The sequence below is a fragment of the Scyliorhinus torazame genome, chromosome 4, assembly GCF_047496885.1.
Source record: "Scyliorhinus torazame isolate Kashiwa2021f chromosome 4, sScyTor2.1, whole genome shotgun sequence".
NCBI classification, from domain to species: domain Eukaryota; kingdom Metazoa; phylum Chordata; class Chondrichthyes; order Carcharhiniformes; family Scyliorhinidae; genus Scyliorhinus; species Scyliorhinus torazame.
In genome coordinates, this window is record NC_092710.1 from 250,401,886 (window position 1) to 250,425,164 (window position 23,279).

Sequence of the window (23,279 nt, forward strand, 5' to 3'; positions counted from 1 at the left end):
TTAACCAAGCGGGCAGATCCGTGGCCTTCTTCTCCCGAACCCTCCACGCCTCAGAAATCCGCCACTCCTCAGTGGAAAAGGAAGCCCAAGCCATAGTGGAAGCTGTGCGACATTGGAGGCATTACCTGGCCGGCAGGAGATTCACTCTCCTCACGGACCAACGGTCGGTAGCCTTCATGTTCGATAATGCACAGCGGGGCAAGATTAAAAATGACAAGATCTTAAGGTGGAGGATCGAGCTCTCCACCTTCAACTATGAGATCTTGTACCGGCCTGGAAAGCTGAACGAGCCGTCCGATGCCCTATCCCGCGGCACATGTGCCAACGCACAAATTGACCGCCTCCAAACCCTCCACGAGGACCTCTGCCACCCGGGGGTCACTCGGTTTTACCACTTCATCAAGTCCCGCAATCTCCCATACTCTTTAGAGGAGGTCCGTACAGTCACAAGGGACTGCCACATCTGCGCGGAATGCAAGCCGCATTTTTTCAGGCCAGATGGAGCGCACCTGATTAAGGCTTCCCGCCCCTTTGAACGCCTCAATCTCGATTTCAAAGGGCCCCTCCCCTCCACCGACCGCAACGCATATTTCCTTAATGTAGTGGACGAATACTCCCGCTTCCCTTTTGCCATTCCCTGCTCCGACATGACCGCGGCCACAGTCATTAAAGCCCTGAACAGCATCTTCACACTGTTCGGTTACCCCGCATACGTCCACAGCGACAGGGGGTCCTCTTTCATGAGTGACGAGCTGCGCCAGTTCCTGCTCAGCAAGGGCATAGCCTCAAGCAGGACGACCAGCTACAACCCCCGGGGGAACGGGCAAGTAGAAAGGGAGAACGGCACGGTCTGGAAGGCCGTCCTACTAGCCCTACGTTCCAGGGATCTCCCAGTTTCACGGTGGCAGGAGGTCCTCCCAGACGCTCTCCATTCCATCCGGTCGTTATTATATACAAACACTAATCAAACGCCTCACGAGCGTCTCCTTGTCTTCCCTAGGAGGTCCTCCTCTGGAACGTCGCTGCTGACCTGGCTGGCAGCCCCAGGACCCATCCTGCTCCGAAAGCACGTGCGGGCACATAAGGCGGACCCGTTGGTCGAAAGGGTTCACCTCCTCCACGCAAACCCCCAGTACGCCTACGTGGAGTACCCCGATGGCCGACAGGACACGGTCTCCCTGCGGGATCTGGCGCCCGCCGGCACCACGCACACCCCCCCGACACCATCAACCCAACCGCACCCCTTCCTGCCACCGCTGCACCCCGCGACCGCCCCCTTCCCAGGAGGATCAGTCCCCCTCCCCTTTGCACCGACAGCTGAAACCGTACGGCTCCTGGAGGCGACAATACTGGTGCAAGCACCACCACCACCGCCGGGGCCGAGGCGATCGACACGGACGACCAGACCGCCCGACTGACTCGTGGCGTCGATGTAAAACAAAGATGGACTGTTCAAAGAACATTTTGTTTTTCCTATACCCTCTGTAAATAGTTGTAACAGGACGAAACTGTCCAATACTGTACTACCATGTAAATGTTCTATCCTCCCATGACCAGCCCTGTAAACCCTTACCACCATACGAAGCATCACCCCGCCGGGTTCATTTTTGACAAGGGGTGAATGTGGTAGTATGTATTGGGGGTCATGTGGGACTGGAAGCCCTAATGTCATTGGCTGACAGATCCCGGGTCCTGGTTGGCAGTTGACCTCAAGCTCCGCCCTGAAGGCGAAGTACAAGAAGCCGGTGTCTTCCCCCGCAGGCCAGTTTACTATCGGGCTGCTGGGGAACAGACACGCTTAATAAAGCCTCATCGACTTCACTCTATTCGTCTCACGGAGTCTTTGTGCGCTACAGCGGTACAGCACACCATGCAGTAAGGTCATGTGACCTGTGACTCTGATATAGGGGGAGATACATCCGGCCTTCTTGGAAAGAAGATTGAGAGAGTAATAAGATGTACGTGTGAATAGTCAGTGCTAGGTGCAAGTTCCAGAGGAATAGTTAGCAGACTCCATGATAACATGCTCTGTATCAGATTGCTGTCTTACCACATGAGATTCCATGAAAGATTCTGCTTTGGACAAGTTGAGTTGTTTGATGAGTTCCTTCGTGAAGGCCTTTGACATGGTCCCTCATGGCAGACTGGTACAAAAGGTGAAGTCATGCGGGATCAGAGGTGAGCTGGCAAGATGGATACAGAACTGGCTAGGTCATAGAAGGCAGAGAGTAGCAATGGAAGGGTGCTTTTCTGATTGGAGGGCTGTGACTAGTGGTGTTCCACAGGGATCAGTGCTGGGACCTTTGCTGTTCGTAGTATATATAAATAATTTGGAGGAAAATGTAACTGGTCTGATTAGTAAGTTTGCGGACGACACAAAGGTTGGTGGAATTGCAGATAGCGATGAGGACTGTCAGGATAAAACAGGATTTAGACCATTTGGAGACTTGGGTGGAGAGATGGTAGATGGAGTTTAATCCGGACAAATGCGATTTAATGCATTTTGGAAGGTCTAATACAGGTAGGGAATGTACAGTGAATGGTAGAACCCTCGAGTATTGAAAGTCAGATCTAGGTGTACAGGTTACTGAAAAGGGCAACACAGGTGGAGAAGGTCATCAAGAAGGCATATGGCATGCTTGCCTTCATTGGCCGGGGCATTGAGTATAAAAATTGGCAAGTCCTGTTGCAGCTGTATAGAACCTTAGTTAGGTCACACTTGGAGTATAGTGTTCAATTGTGGTCGCCACATTACCAGAAGGATGTGGAGGCTTTAGAGAGGGTGCAGAAGAGATTTACCAGGATGTTGCCTGGTTGGAGGGCATTAGTTATGAGGAGCGGTTGAATAAACTTGGTTTGTTCTCACTGGAACGACGGAGGTTGAGGGGTGGCCTGATAGAGGTCTACAAAATTATGAGGGAGGGGCATAGACAGAGTGGATAGTCAGAGGCTTTTCCCCGGGGTAGAGGGGTCAATTACTAGGGGGCATAGGTTTAAGGTGCGAGGGGCAAGGTTTAGAGAAGATGGATGAGGCAAGTTTTTTTTTTTTTTTTTTTTTTTTTTTTTTTTACACAAGAGGGTAACTGGAACTTGCTGCCGGAGGAGGTGGTGGAAGGAGGGACGATAGTGACGTTTAAAGGGCGTCTTGACAAATACATGAATAGGATGGGAATAGAGGGATACGGACCGCGGAAGTGTAGAAGATTTTGGTTTAGACGGGCAGCATGGTCGGCTCAGGCTTGGTGGGCCGAAGGGCCTGTTCCTGTGTTGTACTTTTCTTTGTTCTTTGTACCAAGGACCAAATACAACAGTAATTGCCTTTGTTATAAGCTCAAATTATTTCTTGGTTAATTTCTGTCCAACTACTGTTAGGAGGCCGATAAACTGCTCCCATTAGTGTTTTCTGATCCTTGTTATTCCAGATTTCCACCCATACTGATTCTATTTCCTGATCAGCTAAACCAAAATCCGTGTTCACTTTGTCCTCGTGTCATCCGCCTTTTCCGTTCTGTCTGTCTTTTAAAAATGTTGTACACCCTGAAATATGTATTTTCCAACCTTCGTCACCGTGAAATCCTGTCTCTGCAATGACACTGAGATCAAAAGCATTTATCTTGTGAATGCTTTGCACATTCAGATAAAGATCCTTTTTTTTAAACTGCTGTTATTTGCATGGATGTTTTTTTTTTATTGATTGATTTGTTAGTCAAACTCTGTCCCATCTGATGTATGGAATTGGGTGAAGACAAGAATTCTGTTATTGTAAGGTTTCTCTTTAAATTTCTAAATTTCCCTTCATCTGAACCCTCACCACTTCTCTCTTGCTTTCAAATCCTATAGTTGATAAGTTATATAAGCCAATCTCATACTTCATTGTACCTTTCTCCAATCTGCGTGACTGGTACTCTCTGCTCAGCCAACAGTGCCTTCCTCTGAATTGCCTGCCCTCGCCTTGAAAACCCCTCTACAATGTTGCCGCCTTGTCTAAATCTTTCTCTCAATATTGTTCAGTATCTAGTTTGTGTCACGTACATTTAAAGGCATTATATGAATGCAGTTTATTGGTATCGTTTTTGTAGTGCCAGTCAATTTCTTTCCAAGTATGGCAACCAGAACTACCTATGGTACTGCGATGGATAATCTGACAGTGCAGTTAACACAGGCTCAGCATAAGTTCAGCAGATTTACATTCCATTTTCAGACTTTGTTAAGCATTTTATGAGCTACAATTAGTTTGGCATGATATTGATAAGTCGCTATTACTCATCCCATTGAGTCTACCGTTTCTCTTTTAAAAAAAAAAAAAATTAGAGTACCCAACTATTTTTTTCCAATTAAGGGATAATGCAACGTGGCCAATCCACCTACTATGCACACCTTTTGGGTTGTGGGGGTGAGACCCACACAGACATGGAAAATGTGCAAACTCCACATGGACAATGAACTGGGACCTGAATCGAACCTGGGTCCTCAACGCATGAGGCAGCAGTGCTAACCACTGCACTACCGTGTCGCCCACCTTTTCTAATTTCTAATTTTACTCTATTCATTTTCTACTTGTTAGTCATTATTACACTGAATTTGCACTTTCTTGCATTTATAAGTAACGAACATAATTTCCATCTGTCTATTTGCATAAATTATTCAAATTAATGCCCAAGATATCCTCTTTGTCACTTTAAAAGCCTTTTTTTTCCATTTCCTCCTAATGCAACCAATTGTGTCAGTCTTCTCCACATCACAATGTTTCCTTGGTGACCAATGAAACTGTACTCAAAGTGCAGTTTGACAAGAGCACATAACAATTTTACCTTTGTATCATACATGTATTCAATTCTCCCAGTAATATAATTTAGTTTAATGCTTGAGCATGCTACACTAGAAACTGGCGAGATATAGCTCTGAATCAGTGGTTCTCAGTGAGCCTGGATCTCAATCATGCAGATCTGACAACTTAGTGAATGCAGACCCAGCAATTCTCAACATCGCGAAACTCATCAGTTTTGGATTTAATGTAGGAGCTGACATAGTGATTCTGATATAGAACCACTTAATTCCTCAAATCTAAACCTCCGTGCTTTTGGGAGCTTAATTTGGTGCTCATAAAGCTGCTGTGAATATATTTTAATTTCTGCAACTTTATAAAACTTGTTCAGCAGAGTTCGCACGATGAGAATTTCCGACATTTTCTATGGCTACTAACTCTGATCATAACTTAAATGAATTCACTTGGCTTCTGACATCCAATAAGTGCCTCATAAGCTCTGTGCAGGAAGATGCATCTGCAGTAATAGAACCAATCCACAGAAAGTTTTAGGGTAACTTGCGGTTTTGTTTATTTGTGTGTACTATATTTGAGAGGGAAACTAGAGTAAGTAGTTTGGTTATATGCTATCTTTTTGAGAAGACTAATGCATGATTGAATGTAAAGCAAATACCAGATTCTCCTCCTGAGATGGCTAGGAACTGACAAGAAATTAGGACTGTGATGTGTTGGGTGGAACACATACAGGCCACCAACACTTAAAATAGTACAATATTTTATTAAGCTAGAAACTGTTGAACATGCTTTACTGTGGGTTAACACGATGTTACATTAAACTAAAGACCTCTGCCTGTCCTAACCAGTCTATGCACTCAGCACATGGTGAAGATCTGTGCTGTAAGCTCTGTCCTTCTGCGAGGCTGCATCCCGAATAAACGGGAAAACTGATGCCCTCTGTCATTATAGTGAGTGTGCTCTAACTGGTGATTGGCTGCGGTGTTGTGTGTGTTGATTGGTCTTGCTGTCTGTCCATCAGTGTGTGTGTCTGCACCATGATAGACTGGTGTATATTATGACATCCCCCCTTTTATAAAAAAATGTATGTGTGTGGCAATAAATAATGTGTGGTGATAATGTTCCGAACTACGTGTGGGGTGCGAAGACTTATTTACAGGACTATGTACATGAGAACTAAGTTATTTACAGGGAAGGTGCCTGGTGCAGAGAAGCAGTATGCAACAAGAGTAACAAGATCAACACTATATACAAACCAGGGAAATGATCAAACAAAGCAACAAAACAATTCAGAGAGTCCATAAATTCGAAAACTTCATAAATTTAGTCTCTGAAGTGGGTGACGAATTCTGGTTGACCGCCTCAAGGGTGGTTCAAGAGCCGCCAGTTCAGGAGCGGGCTGGACTGTCAAAGTCAGGGGGAGGCAGAGTGACAGGGAGCTCTGCATAGTCCGTGGCAGGGTCAGCAGGAGGGCAAGGCGACACTGGAGGATCGCGTGGAACGAGACGAAGGGCACATCGATTGCGGCGCAGAATAGAGCCATCCGGTAGACGAACCAGGAACGAGCGTGGGGCCACCTGCCGAAGGACGACAGTGGTTGCAGACCAGCCACCATCCCTAAGTTGGACGCGGACGTTGTCATCTGGAGCCAGAGTAGGGAGATCAGTTGCACAGGAGTCATGACCCGCCTTGTGCTGTGCACGAGACAGCTGCATCCGGCGAAGGACCGGAACGTGGTCGAGGTCTGGGACATGGATGGACGGCATCGTCGTCCTCTGGGTGCAACTCGTGAGTAATTGGGCTGGCGACAGGCCAGTGGACAGTGGGGCAGAGCGATAGGCCAGCAAGGCAAGGTAGAAATCAGACCCAGCATCGGCAGCCTTGCATAGGAGCCGTTTGACGATATGTACTCCCTTCTCTGCTTTGCCTTTTGGATTGGGGGTACAGGGGACTGGACGTCACATGGGCAAAATTGTACCGCCTGCCAAAGTTGGACCATTCTTGGCTGGTGAAGCAGGGGCCATTGTCCGACATAACCGTGAGCGGGATGCCGTGTCGAGCGAAGGTTTCTTTAGGGTCACGATTGACTGCAGACAAGGTGAGGTCGTGCAACCGTATCAACTCCGGGTAATTCGGAAAAGTAGTCCACTATCAAGACATAGTCTCTACCCAGCGCGTGGAACAGGTCGATGCCCACCTTGGTCCATGGTGACGTGACCAACTCATGGGGCTGCAGGGTCTCATGTGGTTGGGCCGGCTGGAAGCGCTGACAAGTGGGGCAGTTGAGCACTGTGCTGGCTATGTCCTCATTAATGCCGGGCCAGTACACTGCCTCTCGGGCCCGTCGGCGGCACTTTTCCACGCCAAGGTGGCCCTCGTGTAGTTGTTCCAGGACATGCTGGCGCATGCTATGCGGGATGACAATGCGGTCCAATTTTAGAAGAACCCCATCTACTACCGCCAGATCATCTCTGACATTATAGAATTGAGGGCATTGGCCCCTTGCCACCCGTCCGTTAGGTGGCGCATGACACGCTGTAGCAAGGGGTCGGCCACCGTCTCGCGGCGAATTTGGACGAGGCGCTCATCTGAGGCGGGTAGATTGGAGGCCGCGAATGCCACATGGGCATCAACCTGGCAGACAAATCCTGCTGGGTCACATGGAGTGTTGACTGCCCTGGAGAGAGCGTCAGCAATGATGAGGTCCTTGCCTGGGGTGTATACCTGCTGGAAGTCGTATCGCCGGAGCTTGAGAAGAATACGCTGGAGGTGAGGCGTCATGTCGTTCAAGTCTTTCTGTATTATATTGACCAGCGGGCGATGGTCGATCTCGACGGTGAATTGAGGAAGTCCGTAGACACAATCGTGAAACTTAACCACACCGGTCAGAAGGCCCAGGCACTCCTTTTCTATCTGCGTGTAGCGCTGCTCCGTGGGGGGTCATCGCACGTGACGCATATGCGACAGGGGCCCATGATGAGGTCTCATTATGTTGAAGGAGCAATGCCCCACTGCCACATCGGTCGAAATTTTGGTCTCCTTTGCTGGATCAAAGAAGGCGAAGACCGGGGCCGTGGTCAGTTTTGCCTCGAGTTCCCTCTATTCCTCTCGTGGGCAGGGAGCCATTGGAAGTCTGTCATCTTCCTGACCAGGTTCCTGAGAATCGTGGTATGAGAGGCGAGGTTAGGGATGAATTTCCCTAAAAAATTGACCATGCCCAGAAATCGGAGGACCGCCTTCTTGTCCTCTGGTGTTTTCATAGCTGTGATGGCAGCTACCTTGTCCGCATCCGGCTGCACACCCAATTGGGAGATGTGGTCCCCGAGGAACTTGAGTTCCGTCTGACCAAAAGAGCATTTGGCCTCATTGAGGCGGAGGCCATGCTCATGTATACGTCTGAATATGCGCTGGAGGCGACTAACATGCTCCTGCGGGGTGGTGGACCAAATGATTGTCATCGACATAGACGCGAACACCTTCAGTACCTTCCATCATTTGTTCCATAATCCTATGGAACACTTCTGATGCAGAGATCATCCCAAATGGCATTCTGTTGTAACAATATCTTCCAAAGGGGGTGTTGAACGTGCAGAGTTTCCTGCTGGATTCATCGAGCTAGATTTGCCAGAATCCTTTTGAGTATTCGAGCTTGGCGTGAGCCATCTCACATGTGAGCTCTTCGTGCTTGGGGATTGTATAGTGCTCTCTCATAATATTGCGATTGAGATCCTTGGGATCAAAGCAAAGTCTCAATTCGCCGGAAGGCTTTTTCACACATAGCATTGAACTGACCCAGTCAGTCGGTTCCGTGACTTTGGAAATCACTCCTTGGTCCTGGAGGTCCTGCAGCTGCTGCTTGAGACAGTCCTTAAGGGGTGCTGGGACCCTGCGAGGTGCGTGCACCACAGGCGTGGCATTCGGTTTTAATAAAATCCTGTAGGTGTACGGGAGCGTGCCCATGCCTCGAAGATGTTGTGGTGCTGGTTGATAATGGCGTTGAGCTGCGCCCTGAAGTCAGTGTCCTGAGAGGCAGACGCGTCAGTAGGAGAGAGAGAGTGAACTCTCTGAACTAGGTTAAACAGCTTGCATTCGAGGAGACCAACAATTTCAAAGGGTAGGATGGCTTTGCGTGACCTGGGCGTCACTTCAAGTTGGCACGAGCCGCTGGCAGCAATGGCATTGCCGTTATCTAATTGCTGGCAGGCTGATGGCAGGATTTGACACAAAGGCTTTGGAGGTCAGACCGCACAATGAGATTGGCGGAGGCACCGGTGTCCAGGCGGAATCTTATTTGGGACCGGTTGACCGTAAGGGTGGCACACCACTCATCGTCCAGATCGATGCTGTATACTGATAGAGGCTGGATTCTTTGCTTCGGGGACACCCTGTTTTTTGTAATGATACCGACTCAAAAAGGTGCCTTTGGGTCCTCGGTGTCTATCAGGTAGCAGGTCCGAATCGGGCTCGGTGACAGTGGGTTGAATGGCCCGGACATTCCTGCGAGGCTGGCTGGAGCGACGAGAGTTGGCAGGCTGAGCTGATCTGCATAAAGCAGCATAGTGGCCAAGTTTGCCACATTGCAGGCATCGTTGGGATCTGGCAGGACATTGCCGCTTTAAATGGGCGGAGCCACAGTTGCCGCACGTTGTCGCGTCAGTACGCTCGCTGCACCACCGCGCATGCGCAGTACGGCCATACGTGGTGCGCGCCTGAATTGTACGTTCCCCAACATCGACATCCCCTCATTCGTTGCACACGGGCGCGGGAGTCCATGAAAAGTGCGCGAAATGGCAGCCCTCATCCAGGCTGAGGCCCCCTGGATTGCTTGATTGCTTGGACCCGTTCTGCCTCGTGGGGACCTTGCCGCGCCGTTTCAGCCGCTTGGATGTGGGAATACCGACTAGTGGCATGTTCATGTAGCACGCAGGTCTCGATGGCAATCGCGAGGGTGAGCTGCTTTACCTTGAGGAGCTGCTGGCGTAGGGAGTCCGACTGAATACCGAAAACTATCTGGTCACGTATCATGGAGTCGGAGGTGGACCCGTAATTACAGGACTGCGCAAGGATGCGGAGGTGGTTGAGAAACAACTGGAAAGGTTCATCCTTACCCTGCAAACGCTGTTGGAATACATAGGTCTCGAAACTTTCATTCACCTCGATGTCGCAGTGACTGTCAAACCTAAGGAGGACCGTCTTGAATTTTGATTTGTCTTCACCATCAGCAAAGGTGAGAGAATTGAAAATGTGGATGGCATGGTCCCCGGCCGTGGATAGGAAGAGAGCGATCTTCCTGGTGTCTGAGGCAGCTTCCCGGTCTGTGGCTTCAAGGTCGAGCTGGAAGCGTTGTTTGAATATCTTCCAGTCGGCCCCTGGGTTACCAGTGATGCGGAGTGGCGGCGGGCGGACGCTGTCCATTTTGCAGGATGGCTGTATGCTGGTGGAAGGCAGATCACTTGCATGTAGGTCTAAGACGTTCTAACATTCCTCAACTACTGGTACCATGATGTGTTGGGTGCTCTGGATCCGTTGAACACATACAGGCCACCAACACTTCAAATAGTACAACACTATTTTATTAAGTTAGAAACTGATGAACATACTTTCGCTGTGGGTTAACACGATGTTAGATTAAACTAAAGACCTATGCCTGTCCTAACCAGTCTATGCACTCAGCACATGGTGAAGATCTGTGCTGTAAGCTCTGTCCTTCTGAGAGGCTGCATCCCGAATAAACGGGAAAACTGATGCCCTCTGTCATTATAGTGAGTGTGCTCTAACTGGTGATTGGCTGCGGTGTGTGTGTTGATTGGTCTTGCTGTCTGTCCATCAGTGTGTGTGTCTGCACCATGATATACTGGTGTATATTGTGACAGACTGGAGCTCAAATATTCGTCATTAATATTACATTACAAAAGCATTTTTGAGTTAGTTCAGATACAGAAAGATTCAAACTTAGTGGTTGTGTAAATAATAGTAAATTCTGAACTTATGGGTAGTCCAGTAAACAGATTTCACTACACAAGGTTTTAAATGTATCTTTCTCCTTCCAGGGCTCCCCAGAAAACACAGGGTCATCTCCCATTTCTAGTCCAGCAAAGGTGGCCGATACATCTGCAGTAGTCGATCTGTTTTCACCTCCAGCCTCTGTAGCTCCAATAAAGTGAGTCTCTTCTCAAATTGAAGGTTTTATTAGAATGCTACTTGCCTCTTGCAAAGACTAATGAAATTATTTGTCAGTTTGAAAGATACCTGTAGGCAGACCAATGTTTCTACATATAATTGTCATATTCGTAAGTGTATACAAATTAGTAAAGCTGTAACTCTGCAAAATAAACTATTCAGATGCATTGATAACATTTCTTATTTTGAAACTAGCATTCCTCAATGTATAATCAGAGCTGATCTTTAACTGTAGACTAATTCCAAGCTATATTTACAATGAAATTTAAATTTATTCCATGCATTGGAGAGGTAGTAGTCGTGGAAATTAAAGTACTCAAAAGGCAGTATTGGTCAAGTTGTGGGTTCACTTTATTTTAGTTGAAAAGTATTTTTATTCAAATTTTAAACGTTTTAACATTTTACAAAACAGAAAATTACACGCACACCCAAATACAATAAACCCGACACCAACCCCCAATCCCCGCCCCAACAGTTTACGGTAACTAGCTCGCCAAAATGCAAATAAGCAAACCCCACCTCCTGTGGAACCCCTCATTTCCCCCCCGCCCCCCCCCCCCCCCCCCAAGGCTAATTTTGCCTTTTCAAGATGTAAAATCTCCATTAGATCCCCAAGCCATGCCAAGGCACAGGGTGAAGAAGCTGACCGCCAGCCCAACAGAACCTGCCTGCAAGCACTCAACAAGGCAAAGGCCAACCCCCCCCCCGGGTCCCCTCAAACACACCCGTTACTATCACTCACCTACCATTCCCCCGATCTGTCACCACCATCTCCATCTGGAACGTCACCCTTGCCCATCAGAATCTCCCCCCCAGCCTTGCTGTCAAAGCCCGGGTGAAGCACCAGGCTCACCCAGCCTTTCTCCGCCTCATCTAGTCCTTCAAGCTCGGATGAATCTCCTGTAACAGCTTTCAAACTCTTCAAGTGTGAGAAAACTCTCGCTCTCTTCACCGGTCCCCCCAGCCCTTGCACGTTCCATGTCACTAACCTGACCGGAATTGTCTCCCCACCCTCCCAGCCCCCCTTCTCCCCATATCGCTCCACGTATCCGCTACACCCAGTACCCCAGGTCCCTTCCCAGAATCTCTCCACAACCACTTCCCCTCAAAATACCTCACCCAGTATTGCTCACATCTCCCATGTTCTTCGAAACCTGTTCATACAGGATCCAACGACTGCTACCCCTCTCCCACCTCGCTCCCGTTCACTAGCTAATTTATGTTCGCTAGTCAGTTGGCCTCATCCCTCCACATAGCCCTGCGACCAAACCTTCCAAACTCCCCACCGCATAATCCCACAAACACAACACGAATAAAAGCACAAATCCCTTTAACCCCCAAACGCTCCCTTCCCCACTACCACACCAAAAATAAACAACAACCCCCAAATAACAAGAAAAATGGGAGGGGAGATGCAACATCATAAAAGTCCAAACTCGCCTCTGTCCCCAGTTCTTCAACCTTCACAAACGCCTCCGTCTCCTCCGCCATCTCAAAATAATAGTCCTTCGAGTTGAGTCAGCTTTGCCGGGTAGATCACTCCAAACCTCATGTTGCTGCTAGATAACAACGCCTTCACCCAACCAAAGGCTTACCAGCCTTCTCGCCAGCTCCGCCGTTGGTATATCCAAAGACCAACGGCTTCCCACTTCACCTCTCAATTCTGCTTTGTTCATCTCAAGACCGTCTCCTTCACTTGGTAGCTGTGGAAGCAGACTATCAGAGCCCTCCGTGGTTCATTCGTCTTTGGTTTCGGCCAGAGTGACCGATGGGCTTTGTCCAAATCTGAAAGGGAGAGATCCTCCATCTCTCACCATCAACCTAGCGAACATCTCCGTGAAGTACTCAGTCAGCCTCTGGCCCGCAACCCCCTCGGGCAATCCCTCAATCCTCAAATTATGTCTTCATGACCTGTTGTCCAGGTTTTCTACTTTGACTCTCAGTCCTTTATTGATTTCCATTACGCTCCGTAGCTCCTCACCCATCGAGGTGAACAGGTTGCTGTGCTGCAACAATGCCTCCTCCACTCCATTAAACGCTTTTCCTTGCACCTGCACCTCTGTCGACGTCTTAATCGAAGACGCCTTTATCAGGGCACGGGTCTCATCTACCCACTCCTTGAGCGAGGTTGTCCTCTCTTTCCAATGTATGTCAAAGTGCTTGGAGAACAGTCACTGAAACTCCCTCCAACATATCTTCAGTCAGCTTTTCCACCATAATGGGAGTGGCCCCATCCAATTAACTAGCATCCACCATCTTTTTTCCTCTTGGTGGACTCACAGCCACACTCACCGACGGACTTTCGCTCGCCCCCTTCCTCCCCTGATTCTACTTCTGGAACTTCCACATCCTCCTGAGACCTCCCAACACCTAATCAATTAATTAAATCCCCCAAAAATTTGGCATAAAGGGCCAAAAACCAGAAACTCTAGCAGGAGCCACCCACCTGCTTAATGTGCGACCTCCACCGACATGACACCACCAGAAGTCAGGTTCATTATATTTTAAGGATCAACTTTGAACAACATTTCTGTGAATTTTATATTGTGCTTAATGTACCAAGAGGAAGTATTTAAAGCTCTTGCATGTAAAGTTACCAGCGCTCTTGATGTTATTTTTGACCTTTTATGCTAGATATTTGTGTTAAGTTCAACATTGCAATCCCTTTCCATGAGGAAGCTCGCACTCTTCACAACCTACAGTGTTTCTATACTTAATATGTATGTGAAGCATATCCCATGGGTTATACAGGTACCTTTTGTCACTTTTTTCTGCTCAATGCACCACTTTGTTTCCGTGACTCAAAGGCAGAGAAATAAAACACTTTGGGCACCGCCTGTTGGCAAATGGATTGAATAGCAACCATTTAAACAATAGCCGGAATAAATTCCAAGATTTTCAATGATTGTGTCCTTATTTCTCCTTGGCATAGAGAACAGCAAAGTCACTATTTTTGCATCAATATGCAAAACTGAAAATTGAAACTATCCCTATGTAGTGGTTAGCTGCTAACTAACCATTTTCAACCTTCCAAGATTGATTATGGCTTCAAATGATTTTCACCCCAGGCAAAAGCTGTTAAATATAAACCCATGTTACAGCTTTGAATTACAAAGCTATCCATCTAATGAGCTATAACCCGCTTCCCATTCACATAACTGATTCAGGTGTTCTCTTCATTCTCAAAACCAAAGACTGAAAACTGCCTACCAGTAAAGTTCAAAGGTGCCTCCTAACTTCTGTTTGAATTGAATGGCTTGACTCTGTACTTTGTCAATAGAATATTCTACCCCACCTGGAGCAATTAATTTAACGCTTGGGAACCACATTTTGAATGCAGTAGGCTATGCAAACAGATTTCCAATTTCATAAATATGTCTCCATGGTTCTTATGTCAGCCAGTCGAATGGCCTTGGGCCTGGTTTGGTTTGAATTTTCTTGAGGCAAACTTAAAATCTTAACTCTTATCAACCATGACCTGTAACATGAAAGTTCATAAACAAACCCATATAGACCAAATCCTTTGTTGTCACAGATTTCTTAAGAAAAAAGTGTTTATAAATATTTAACAACTGATACAAAACCAAACAAACTGCAGATGCTGGAAAACTGAAATAAAAACAGAAAATGCTGCAAAAACTCAGCAAGTCTAGCAGGCTGTGAAGGAAAAAAAGTTAACCTTTCAAGTCTGTTTGTTGTTTGTTTTGTTTTTTGTAAATACATTTATTAAATTTATGAACATTATCCTCAAGCATTTACCCCCCCCCCCCCCCCCAAACAGTTGACCGTGTCTAGGCCCTTAAAAAAAAAAGAGATAAATGGTGGCCACCTCGGATAGAATTTCCCCCAAATAGTTAATTTTCTCCGGGTGTGGAAATGACACTGAATCTCCCAACTAAGCAATGGTCACCTCCTGGCCACTAAAGAGGTAAAGGCGAGAACATCCACCCCTACCGCCAAGTGAAATACTGGTGAGTCAGAGACCCCAAATATGACTATTAATGGCTACCCGTAGAATCTTAGACATCGTATTAAAAAAGGAAACCCAGTTGTGAACAAAGGACAGTATAGCACAGGAACAGGCCATTTGGCCCTCCAAGCCTGCACCAATCATGATGCCTGTCTAAACTAAAACCTTCTGCATTTCCGGAGTCTGTATCCCTCTATTCCCATCCTATTAATGTATTTGTCAAGCTGCCTTTTAAATGTTGATATTGTACCTGTTTCCATCACCTCCCCTTGGCAGCGGGTTCCAGGCACTCACCACCATCTGTATAAATTTTTAAAAATTAAAAAATTAAGCCTATGTCCCCTACTAATTGACTTTTCCACCCTGGGAAAAAGCTTCTAACTATCCACTCTGTCCATGCCACTCATAATTTTGTAAACTTTTATCAGGTCACCCCCTCAACCTCTGTTGTTTCAGTAAAAACAGTGAGTTTATCCAACGTCTCCTCATAGCTAATACCCTCCAGACCAGACAACATCCCTCTTGCACCATCTCTCAAGCCACGTATTCATCCTAGCTATCCTGTCATTCCTACTCTGACTATCACGTGGCACTGGTAGCAATCCTGAGATTACTACCTTTGAGGTCCTACTTTTTAGTTTAACTCCTAACTCCCTAAATTCAGCTTGTAGGACCTCATCCCGTTTTTTACCTATATCGTTGGTGCCTATATGCACCACGACAGTTAATCTACAATAATCTATAGAATTTATTAGCGAGAGACGACGTGGTTTTGTGAAGGGGATTTGGTGCATCACTAACTTAGATCGACTTTTTTGAGGAAGTGACAAAGATTTTTGATAAAGAAAGGGCAGTGGATGTTGTCTACATGGAACAAAGAAAACAACAAAGAAAACTACAGCACAGGAACTGGCCCTTCGGCCCTCCAAGCCTGCGCCGACCATGCTGCCCGTCTAAACTAAAACCTTCTACACTTCCGGGGTCCGTATCCCTCTATTCCCATCCTATTCGTGTATTTGTCAAGATGCCCCTTAACCGTCACGATCGTCCCTGCTTCCACCACCTCCTCCGGCAGCGAGTTCCAGGCACCCACTACACTGTAAAAACAATTTTAAAAAAAAATAAATAAAAAAAATTTTTTTTTTAATAAATAAAAAGCTTGCCTCGTACATCTCTAAACCTTGCCCCTCGCAATTTAAACTTATGCCCCCTAGTAATTGACCCGTCTACCCTGGGAAAAAGTCTCTGACTATCCACTCTATCTATGCCCCTCATAATTTTGTAGACCTCTATCAGGTCGCCCCTCAACCTCCTTCCTTCCAGTGAGAACAAACCAAGTTTATTCAACCTCTCCTCATAGCTAATGCCCTCTATACCAGGCAACATCCTGGTAAATCTCTTCTGTACCCTCTCCAAAGCCTCCACATCCTTCTCGTAGTGTGGTGACCAGCATTGAACACTGTACTCCAGTGTGGCCTAACTAAGGTCTGTACAGCTGCAACATGACATGCCAATTTTTATTCTCCCATGCCTCGGCCAATGAAGGCAAGCATGCCGTATGTGACTGATAGAAATGAGGCTATGACAGGTGAGGACCTTGAGAAGATTGTTATCACTAAGGAGGTAGTGATGGGCAAGCTAATGGGGCTAAAGGTAGGCAAGTCTCCTGGCCCTGATGGAATGCATCCCAGAGTTCTAAAGGAGATGGCTAGAGAAATTGCAAATACACTCTTGATGATTTACCAAAATTCACTGGACTCTGGGGTGGACCCGGCGGATTGGAAATTAGCAAACGTGACACCACTGTTTTAAAAGAGGTAGGCAGAAAGCGGGTAATTTTAGGCCAGTGAGCTTAACTTCGGTAGTAGGGAAGATGCTGGAATCTATCATCAAGGAAGAAATAGCGAAGCATCTGGATGGAAATTGTCCCATTGGGCAGACTCAGCATGGGTTCATAAAGGACACGTCGTGCCTAACTAATTTAGTGGAATTTTTTGAGGACATTACCAGTGCGGTAGATGACGAGGAGCCAATGGATGTGGTATATCTGGATTTCCAGAAAGCCTTTGACAAGGTTCCACACAAAAGATTGCTGATTTAGATAAAGATGCATGGCATTAAGGGTAAAGTAATAGCATGGATAGAGGATTGGTTAATTAATAGAAAGCAAAGAGTGGGGATTAATGGGTGTTTCTCTGGTTGGCAATCGGTAGCTAGTGGTGTCCCTCAGGGATCAGTGTTGGGCTCACAATTGTTCACAATTTACATAGATGATTTGGAGTTGGGGACCAAGGGCAATGTGTCCAAGTTTGCAGACGACACTAAGATAAGTGGTAAAGCAAAACGTGCAGAGGATACTGGAAGTCTGCAGAGGGATTTGGATAGGCTAAGTGAATGGGCTAGGGTCTGGCAAATGGAATACAATGTTGACAAATGTGAGGTTATCCATTTTGGTAGGAATAACAGCAGAAGGGATTATTATTTAAATGATAAAATATTAAAACATGCTGTTGTGCAGGGGCCTGGGTGTCCTAGTGCAGGAGTTGGTTTACAGGTGCAACAGGTGATCAAGAAGGCAAATGGAGTTTTGTCCTTCACTGCTAGAGAGGGATGGTGTTTGAGACTAGGGAGGTTATGCTGCAACTGTACAAGTTGTTAGTGAGGCCACACCTGGAGTATTGTGTTCAATTTTGGTCTCCTTACCTGAGAAAGGACGTACTGGCACTGGATGGTGTGCAGAGGGGATTCACTAGGTTAATCCCAGAGCTGAAGGGGTTGGATTACGAGGAGAGGTTGAGTCGACTGGGACTGTTACTCGTTGGAATTTAGAAGGATGAGGGGGGCTCTTATAGAAACATATAAAATTGTGAGGGGAATAGATAGGATAGATGCGGGCAGGTTGTTTCCACTGGCGGGTGAAAGCAGAACTAGGGGGCATAGCCTCAAAATAAGGGGAAGTAGATTTAGGACTGAGCTTAGGAGGAACGTCTTCCCCCAAAGGTTTGTGAATCTATGGAATTCCTTGCCCAGTGAAGCAGTTGAGGCTCCTTCATTAAATGTTTTTAAGATAAAGATAGATAGTTTTTTGAAGAATAAAGGTATTAAGGGTTCTGGTGTTCGGGCCAGAAAGTGGAGCTGAGTCCACAAAAGATCAGCCGTGATCTCATTGAATGGCGGAGCAGGCTCGAGGGGCCAGATGGCCTACTCCTGCTCCTAGTTCTTATGTTCTTATGCCTTCTTGACTATCTTCTCCACCTGCATTGCTACTTTCAGTGATATGTGGACCTATACTCCCAGATCTTTCTGCTTGTCACTACTCCTAAATATTCTGCCATTTACTGTATACTTCCATCTGTATAGACCTTCGAAATGCATTACCTCACATTTGTCCAGATTAAACTCCATCTGCCATTTCTTTGCCCAAGTCTCCAACTGATCTATATCCTCTGACAATCCTCATCACTATCAACAACTCCACCAACCTTTGTGTCATCTGCAAACTTACTAATCAAACCAGTTACATTTTCCTCCAAATCATTTGAAATTAAATGAAATTAAAATCGCTTATCGTCACAAGTAGGCTTCAAAAATGAAGTTACTGTGAAAAGCCCCAAGTCGCCTGTTCGGGGAGGAAATGAACCGTTCTGCTGGCCTGCCTTGGTCTGCTTTCAAAGCCAGCGATTTAGCCCTGTGTTATAGTCCCTGTTATATATACTACAAACAACAAAGATCCCAACACTGATCCCTGCGGAACACCACTAGTCTCAGCCCTCCATTCAGAAAAGCACCCTTCCACTGCTACCTCTGACTTCTATGACCAAGCCAGTTCTGTATCCATTTTGACAGCTCACATCTGCTCCCGTGTGACTTCACCTTTTGTACCAGTCTGCCATGAGGGACCTTGTCAAATGCTTCACAGAAGTCCATGTAGACAACACCCACTGCCCTTCCTTCAGCAATCATCTCATCATTTCCTCAGAAAACACTAAGTTAGTGAGACACGACCTCCCCTTCAGAAATCTGTGCTCCCTCTCGCTCATAAGTCCATTTGTTTTCCAATGGGAATGAATCCTCTCCAATAATTTCCTTGCAACTGATGTAAGCGCTCACTGGCCTCTAATTTCTTGGATTATCCATGCTACACTTCTTAAACGAAGGAACAACATTGGCTATTTTCCAGTTCTCCGGACCCTCACCTGTAGCCAATGAGGATACAAAGATTTCTGTTAGAACCCCGGCAATTTCCGCCCTTGCCTCCGTTGTTTTCTAGAGTAAATTGTAACCAGACCCTGGAGACTTTTCTACCTTGATCGGATGCCCAACACCCACCTCCTTTTTGATATCGACATGCCCCAGACTATCTGTGCACCCTTCCCTAGTCCCATCATCCACCAAGTCCTTCTCTTTGATGAATACTGATGCAAAGTACTATGTTTAGGAATGTGGTTAGCTGGTGCAGGCAAGCAGTGATAATGCATGTTCTCCACTCATCCTTGCCTTGGTCCAATGTTATCCATGTAATATCTTAAACTGAATCAAACTCAGTCTGACGCACGATGAAGTGAAATTCACCCTTTAGAGGGCTTCTCTCCAAGTCTCATCAGTAAACACAAGGCCCAGTTCCCATTCCCATTTTAGCTTTACCTCCTCCAAAGAGGCGGAATTCGATGAAAGAATAAGGCCATACAAATCTGAAACAGATTCCTTGTTCGGTTGTGCGAAGGTCAAGGCAATGAACTAAGTTGAGCTCCACTAGCAGGTAGATTCACAGGAACACACTCGCTCTTACTCACATTTAGCCTGTAACCAGAGAAGGTGCCAAACGTAGTGAGTATCTGCATTGGGTCAACCACGGAGGGAACCAGACTTGTAATGTACAGCAGTAGATCATCTGCATAAAGTGATATCCAACACTGGGAAACTCCAGCCCATCCAGGAACTGCTGCATTTCCTCCTCTTCCCCTCCCCCATGGCCGGGGGATCCAACCCATACAATCTCCTGTAAAAAGCCTCAAACACCCCATTCACCCCCACCGGGTCCAACGCTGCACTTTCTGCCTCGTCCTTTACTCTGCCAATCTCCCTCACCGTCTCCTGCTTCCTCAGATGGTGGGCCAGCATCCTATTGGCCTTCTCACTATACTCATATACTACCCCTCTGGCCCTCCACTGCTGTCCCAGTGCCTACCCCATGGACACTAATCCGAACTCCATCTGGAGCCTTTGCCTCTCCTTCAACAGCTCTGCCCGATCCGGGGCCGCAGAATACCTCCTGCCCATCATCAAACCCTCTTCCACCAGCCTCTGCCCATTCTGCCTTCTCCCTATGCGCTCTTTCTCTCTTTCTCCCCCCCCCCGCCCCAACCTCCAAACCACTACCTTGAGCATGACGGCCATGACTTCCCCAATGTTCTTCGCCACACCAGAGGAGTTGCACCTTCTCCAGGCACTCCGACATCTCTTTCCATCCTAAACTTTGCCCTTCAGACGGGGAGAAGACCGAAAAATACCACCTTGAGCAGGAGCCACCAAATGTGTGACCGTTCACTCCATGGCCACCATTAGATTCCAAGATGGGCAAAAGTCCTAGCCCTCTTCACTGGACCATTTAGATCCTTACCATTCCAGGTTGTGAAGTGCAGATCCCCTTTACTCCGTACACCGATCCACTGAGGAATATCACGCAAGGGATCTCAAAGACAACGTGAAGAAATACCCCCAAGATCACAGCCCAATCAAGTCAAATGACTAGACAGAGATTTGTAGACACCGTCAACTGACAAACATTAGCAACCTCTTCTCTCCACCCCTCACCATCCCAACAACACCCCTTAATAATAGTAACAAACATTCCCTTATCCCCAAGACCCTTCCAAAATGACATTCTAAGCTCCTATTCACAAACTGTTTGCGAGGAGCTGCAGCAAACCCTCTCTTGTAACTCCGTCAGCCAACCTCATTAGCTGGACGGCATGAAAAATAACACTTTTATATTTTGCCATGCAACGATAATACGAAAAAACACCTGTAAAACCCAATAACTATAAACTCCAGCTTCGGTACAAACAAACCATATGAAAGCTTCCGAACACCATTATACATGACCTGCCTTCTACCATAAGGTCAGAAGCTTCGATGTTTGCGGATGACTGCACAGAAACAATGTTCAGCACCAGTCATGACTCCTCAGATAATGAAGCAGTCCATGTCCAAATGCAGCAAGACCTGAACAATATCCAGCCTTAGGCTGACAAGTGGCAAGTTACATTTGTGCCACAATTGGCAGGCAATGACCATCTCCTACAAGAGAGGATCTGACATTCAATGGCATTAACATCGCTGAATCCCCCACAATCAACATCCTGGAGGTTACCATTGATCAGAAACTGAACTGGACTAGCCACATTAATATTGTGGCTACCAGGGCAGGTCAAAGGCTAGCCATCTTACGGCGAGTAACCCGCCTCCTGACTCCCCCAAAGCCTGTCTACCATTTACAAGGCACAAGTCAGAAGTGTAATGGAATACTCTCCACTTGTCTGGATGAGTGCACTCCAACAACACTCTAGTATCCATCCAGGGCAAAGCAGCCTGCTTGATTTCTCCTCCTTCCACAAACATTCAAACCCTCCTTCCACAAACATTCAAACCCAAACATCTACAAGATGCACTGCAGTAACTCACCAATGTTCCTTCGACAGCATCTTCCAAACCCACGACCACTACCATCTATACTGACGAACAGCAGATACCTGGGAGCCTGACCACCTGAAGGTCCCCCTCCAAGTCACTCAGCACACTGACTTGGAAATATATTGCCATTCCTTCGCTGTCACAGGGACAAAATCCTGGAACTCCCTCCCTAACAGCACAGTGGGTGTACCTATACCTGAAGGACTTCAGCGGTTCAAGAAGGCAACTCACCACCACCTTCTGAAGGGCAACTCGGGATGGGCAATGAATGGTGGCCTAACCAGAGACGCCCACACCCAACATGAAAAAGACTCGTACAGAGCTCAAGTCTTTGGATAAAGGATTTTGCTTCTTCAGAAAAATCGAAGAAACAATCCTTCTCCCCAACAGACGCAAGGAGGCGGACTGGGTAGATTATACCAAACAGGAATCCTCCTTGATATGAAACTGATTTCACCTCGTTAAAGGCAGCTCTTTTCTTTGCCAGGTCCGTACTTCAGTCTTGATAAAATTGGACTTTAACCCACTTTATCTCATGGCACTCCCTAACCCTAACAATGTTTTGAAGCAAATACAATAATGTATTTGTATCCAATCCTTGCCTAAGGATTACAGGTTAAAGAAAGCTCACAGTAGGCAGATGGTTACATGTTTTACAATAAGTCTCTTAATTTCACCCTTGCCTATTAAAATGCCATGGTGTTTATCGTTTGTGACATGAAAATTTATCTCCCACTACCTTATCTCCTATTAACTTGCATAGTATTCAACTTTATTTTGTCATTCTGACCCACCAGATGTTAATTCGTAACCTAAATAGTTGAGTACCATTTGCAAATTTAATGAATTTGCATTGGGTTTCTGAATCCAAATGAATGATGGAACTGTACAACCATGGCTCAGTATGTTTGTTTTTGAGAAACGCAACTGCCCCAGTTTCATGTACCTAGATGTATGTTTTAGCTGCCGAAACTAATGACCTATTTTAAATGTAATTGACATTTGTAATACTATATTGTCGTCCCCCCTAAAAAAAACTGACCTTTTTAAAGTCTTGTGCACAACTGGACTCCTATTACAAACGTCACTTGGGGATGCGTGTATCTGGTTAGAACTAGGAGGCAATATTTTTCCCCTCGACAAAATTCAAAACACCATAGTTGCATATAAATCAGATAATTTGATAGTCCCTAAAGTGTCTGCACTGATGGTTTCTAAGGGTAATGTTTCTTTTTTAAAAGTATTTATTTGAAATCTGTAATAAAAGCACTTCTATGTCAATGTCTGCACTAAAGAACACTGCAAATGTATTACAATTGTGCCTATTTTGTAATGCCAGTACCTGAATTTAAATGGGAGAAGTATTTCAATAATTTGAAATAATTATTAATTTTCTTTTTCACTTCAGTGCATCTAAATTGTCCAGTGATCTTCTTGACTTACAACCAGATTTTACATCTACAGTGCAATCAACAGTGGCTGCTAATTCACCAGCCAGTGCATGGGGAGGTAAGAATGGTGCATTGCAACAATATTTTTAACCCATTGGCAAGATATTCTTAAAACATTGTTTTGTTGTAGTTTCCATTTTCGGATTCAGAAAATCATGACGACTGGTACTGAACCTTCCTGGTTATATCTCTTTGCCACTATCAA

At 46.3% G+C, this 23,279-nt stretch overlaps 1 protein-coding gene across 23 annotated transcripts in view; it reads left to right on the forward strand.

Moving 5' to 3' along the window:
• LOC140410875 (clathrin coat assembly protein AP180-like) overlaps nt 1-23,279 on the forward strand; it is a 390,745-nt gene that overhangs the window by 277,208 nt on the left and 90,258 nt on the right. For all 23 annotated transcript variants that reach the window (XM_072499615.1, XM_072499614.1, XM_072499616.1 and 20 more), the window contains 2 exons: nt 10,831-10,940; nt 23,032-23,132. In XM_072499615.1, coding sequence (XP_072355716.1) covers nt 10,831-10,940; nt 23,032-23,132 — 211 coding nt within the window. The remainder of the gene's footprint in view (nt 1-10,830; nt 10,941-23,031; nt 23,133-23,279) is intronic.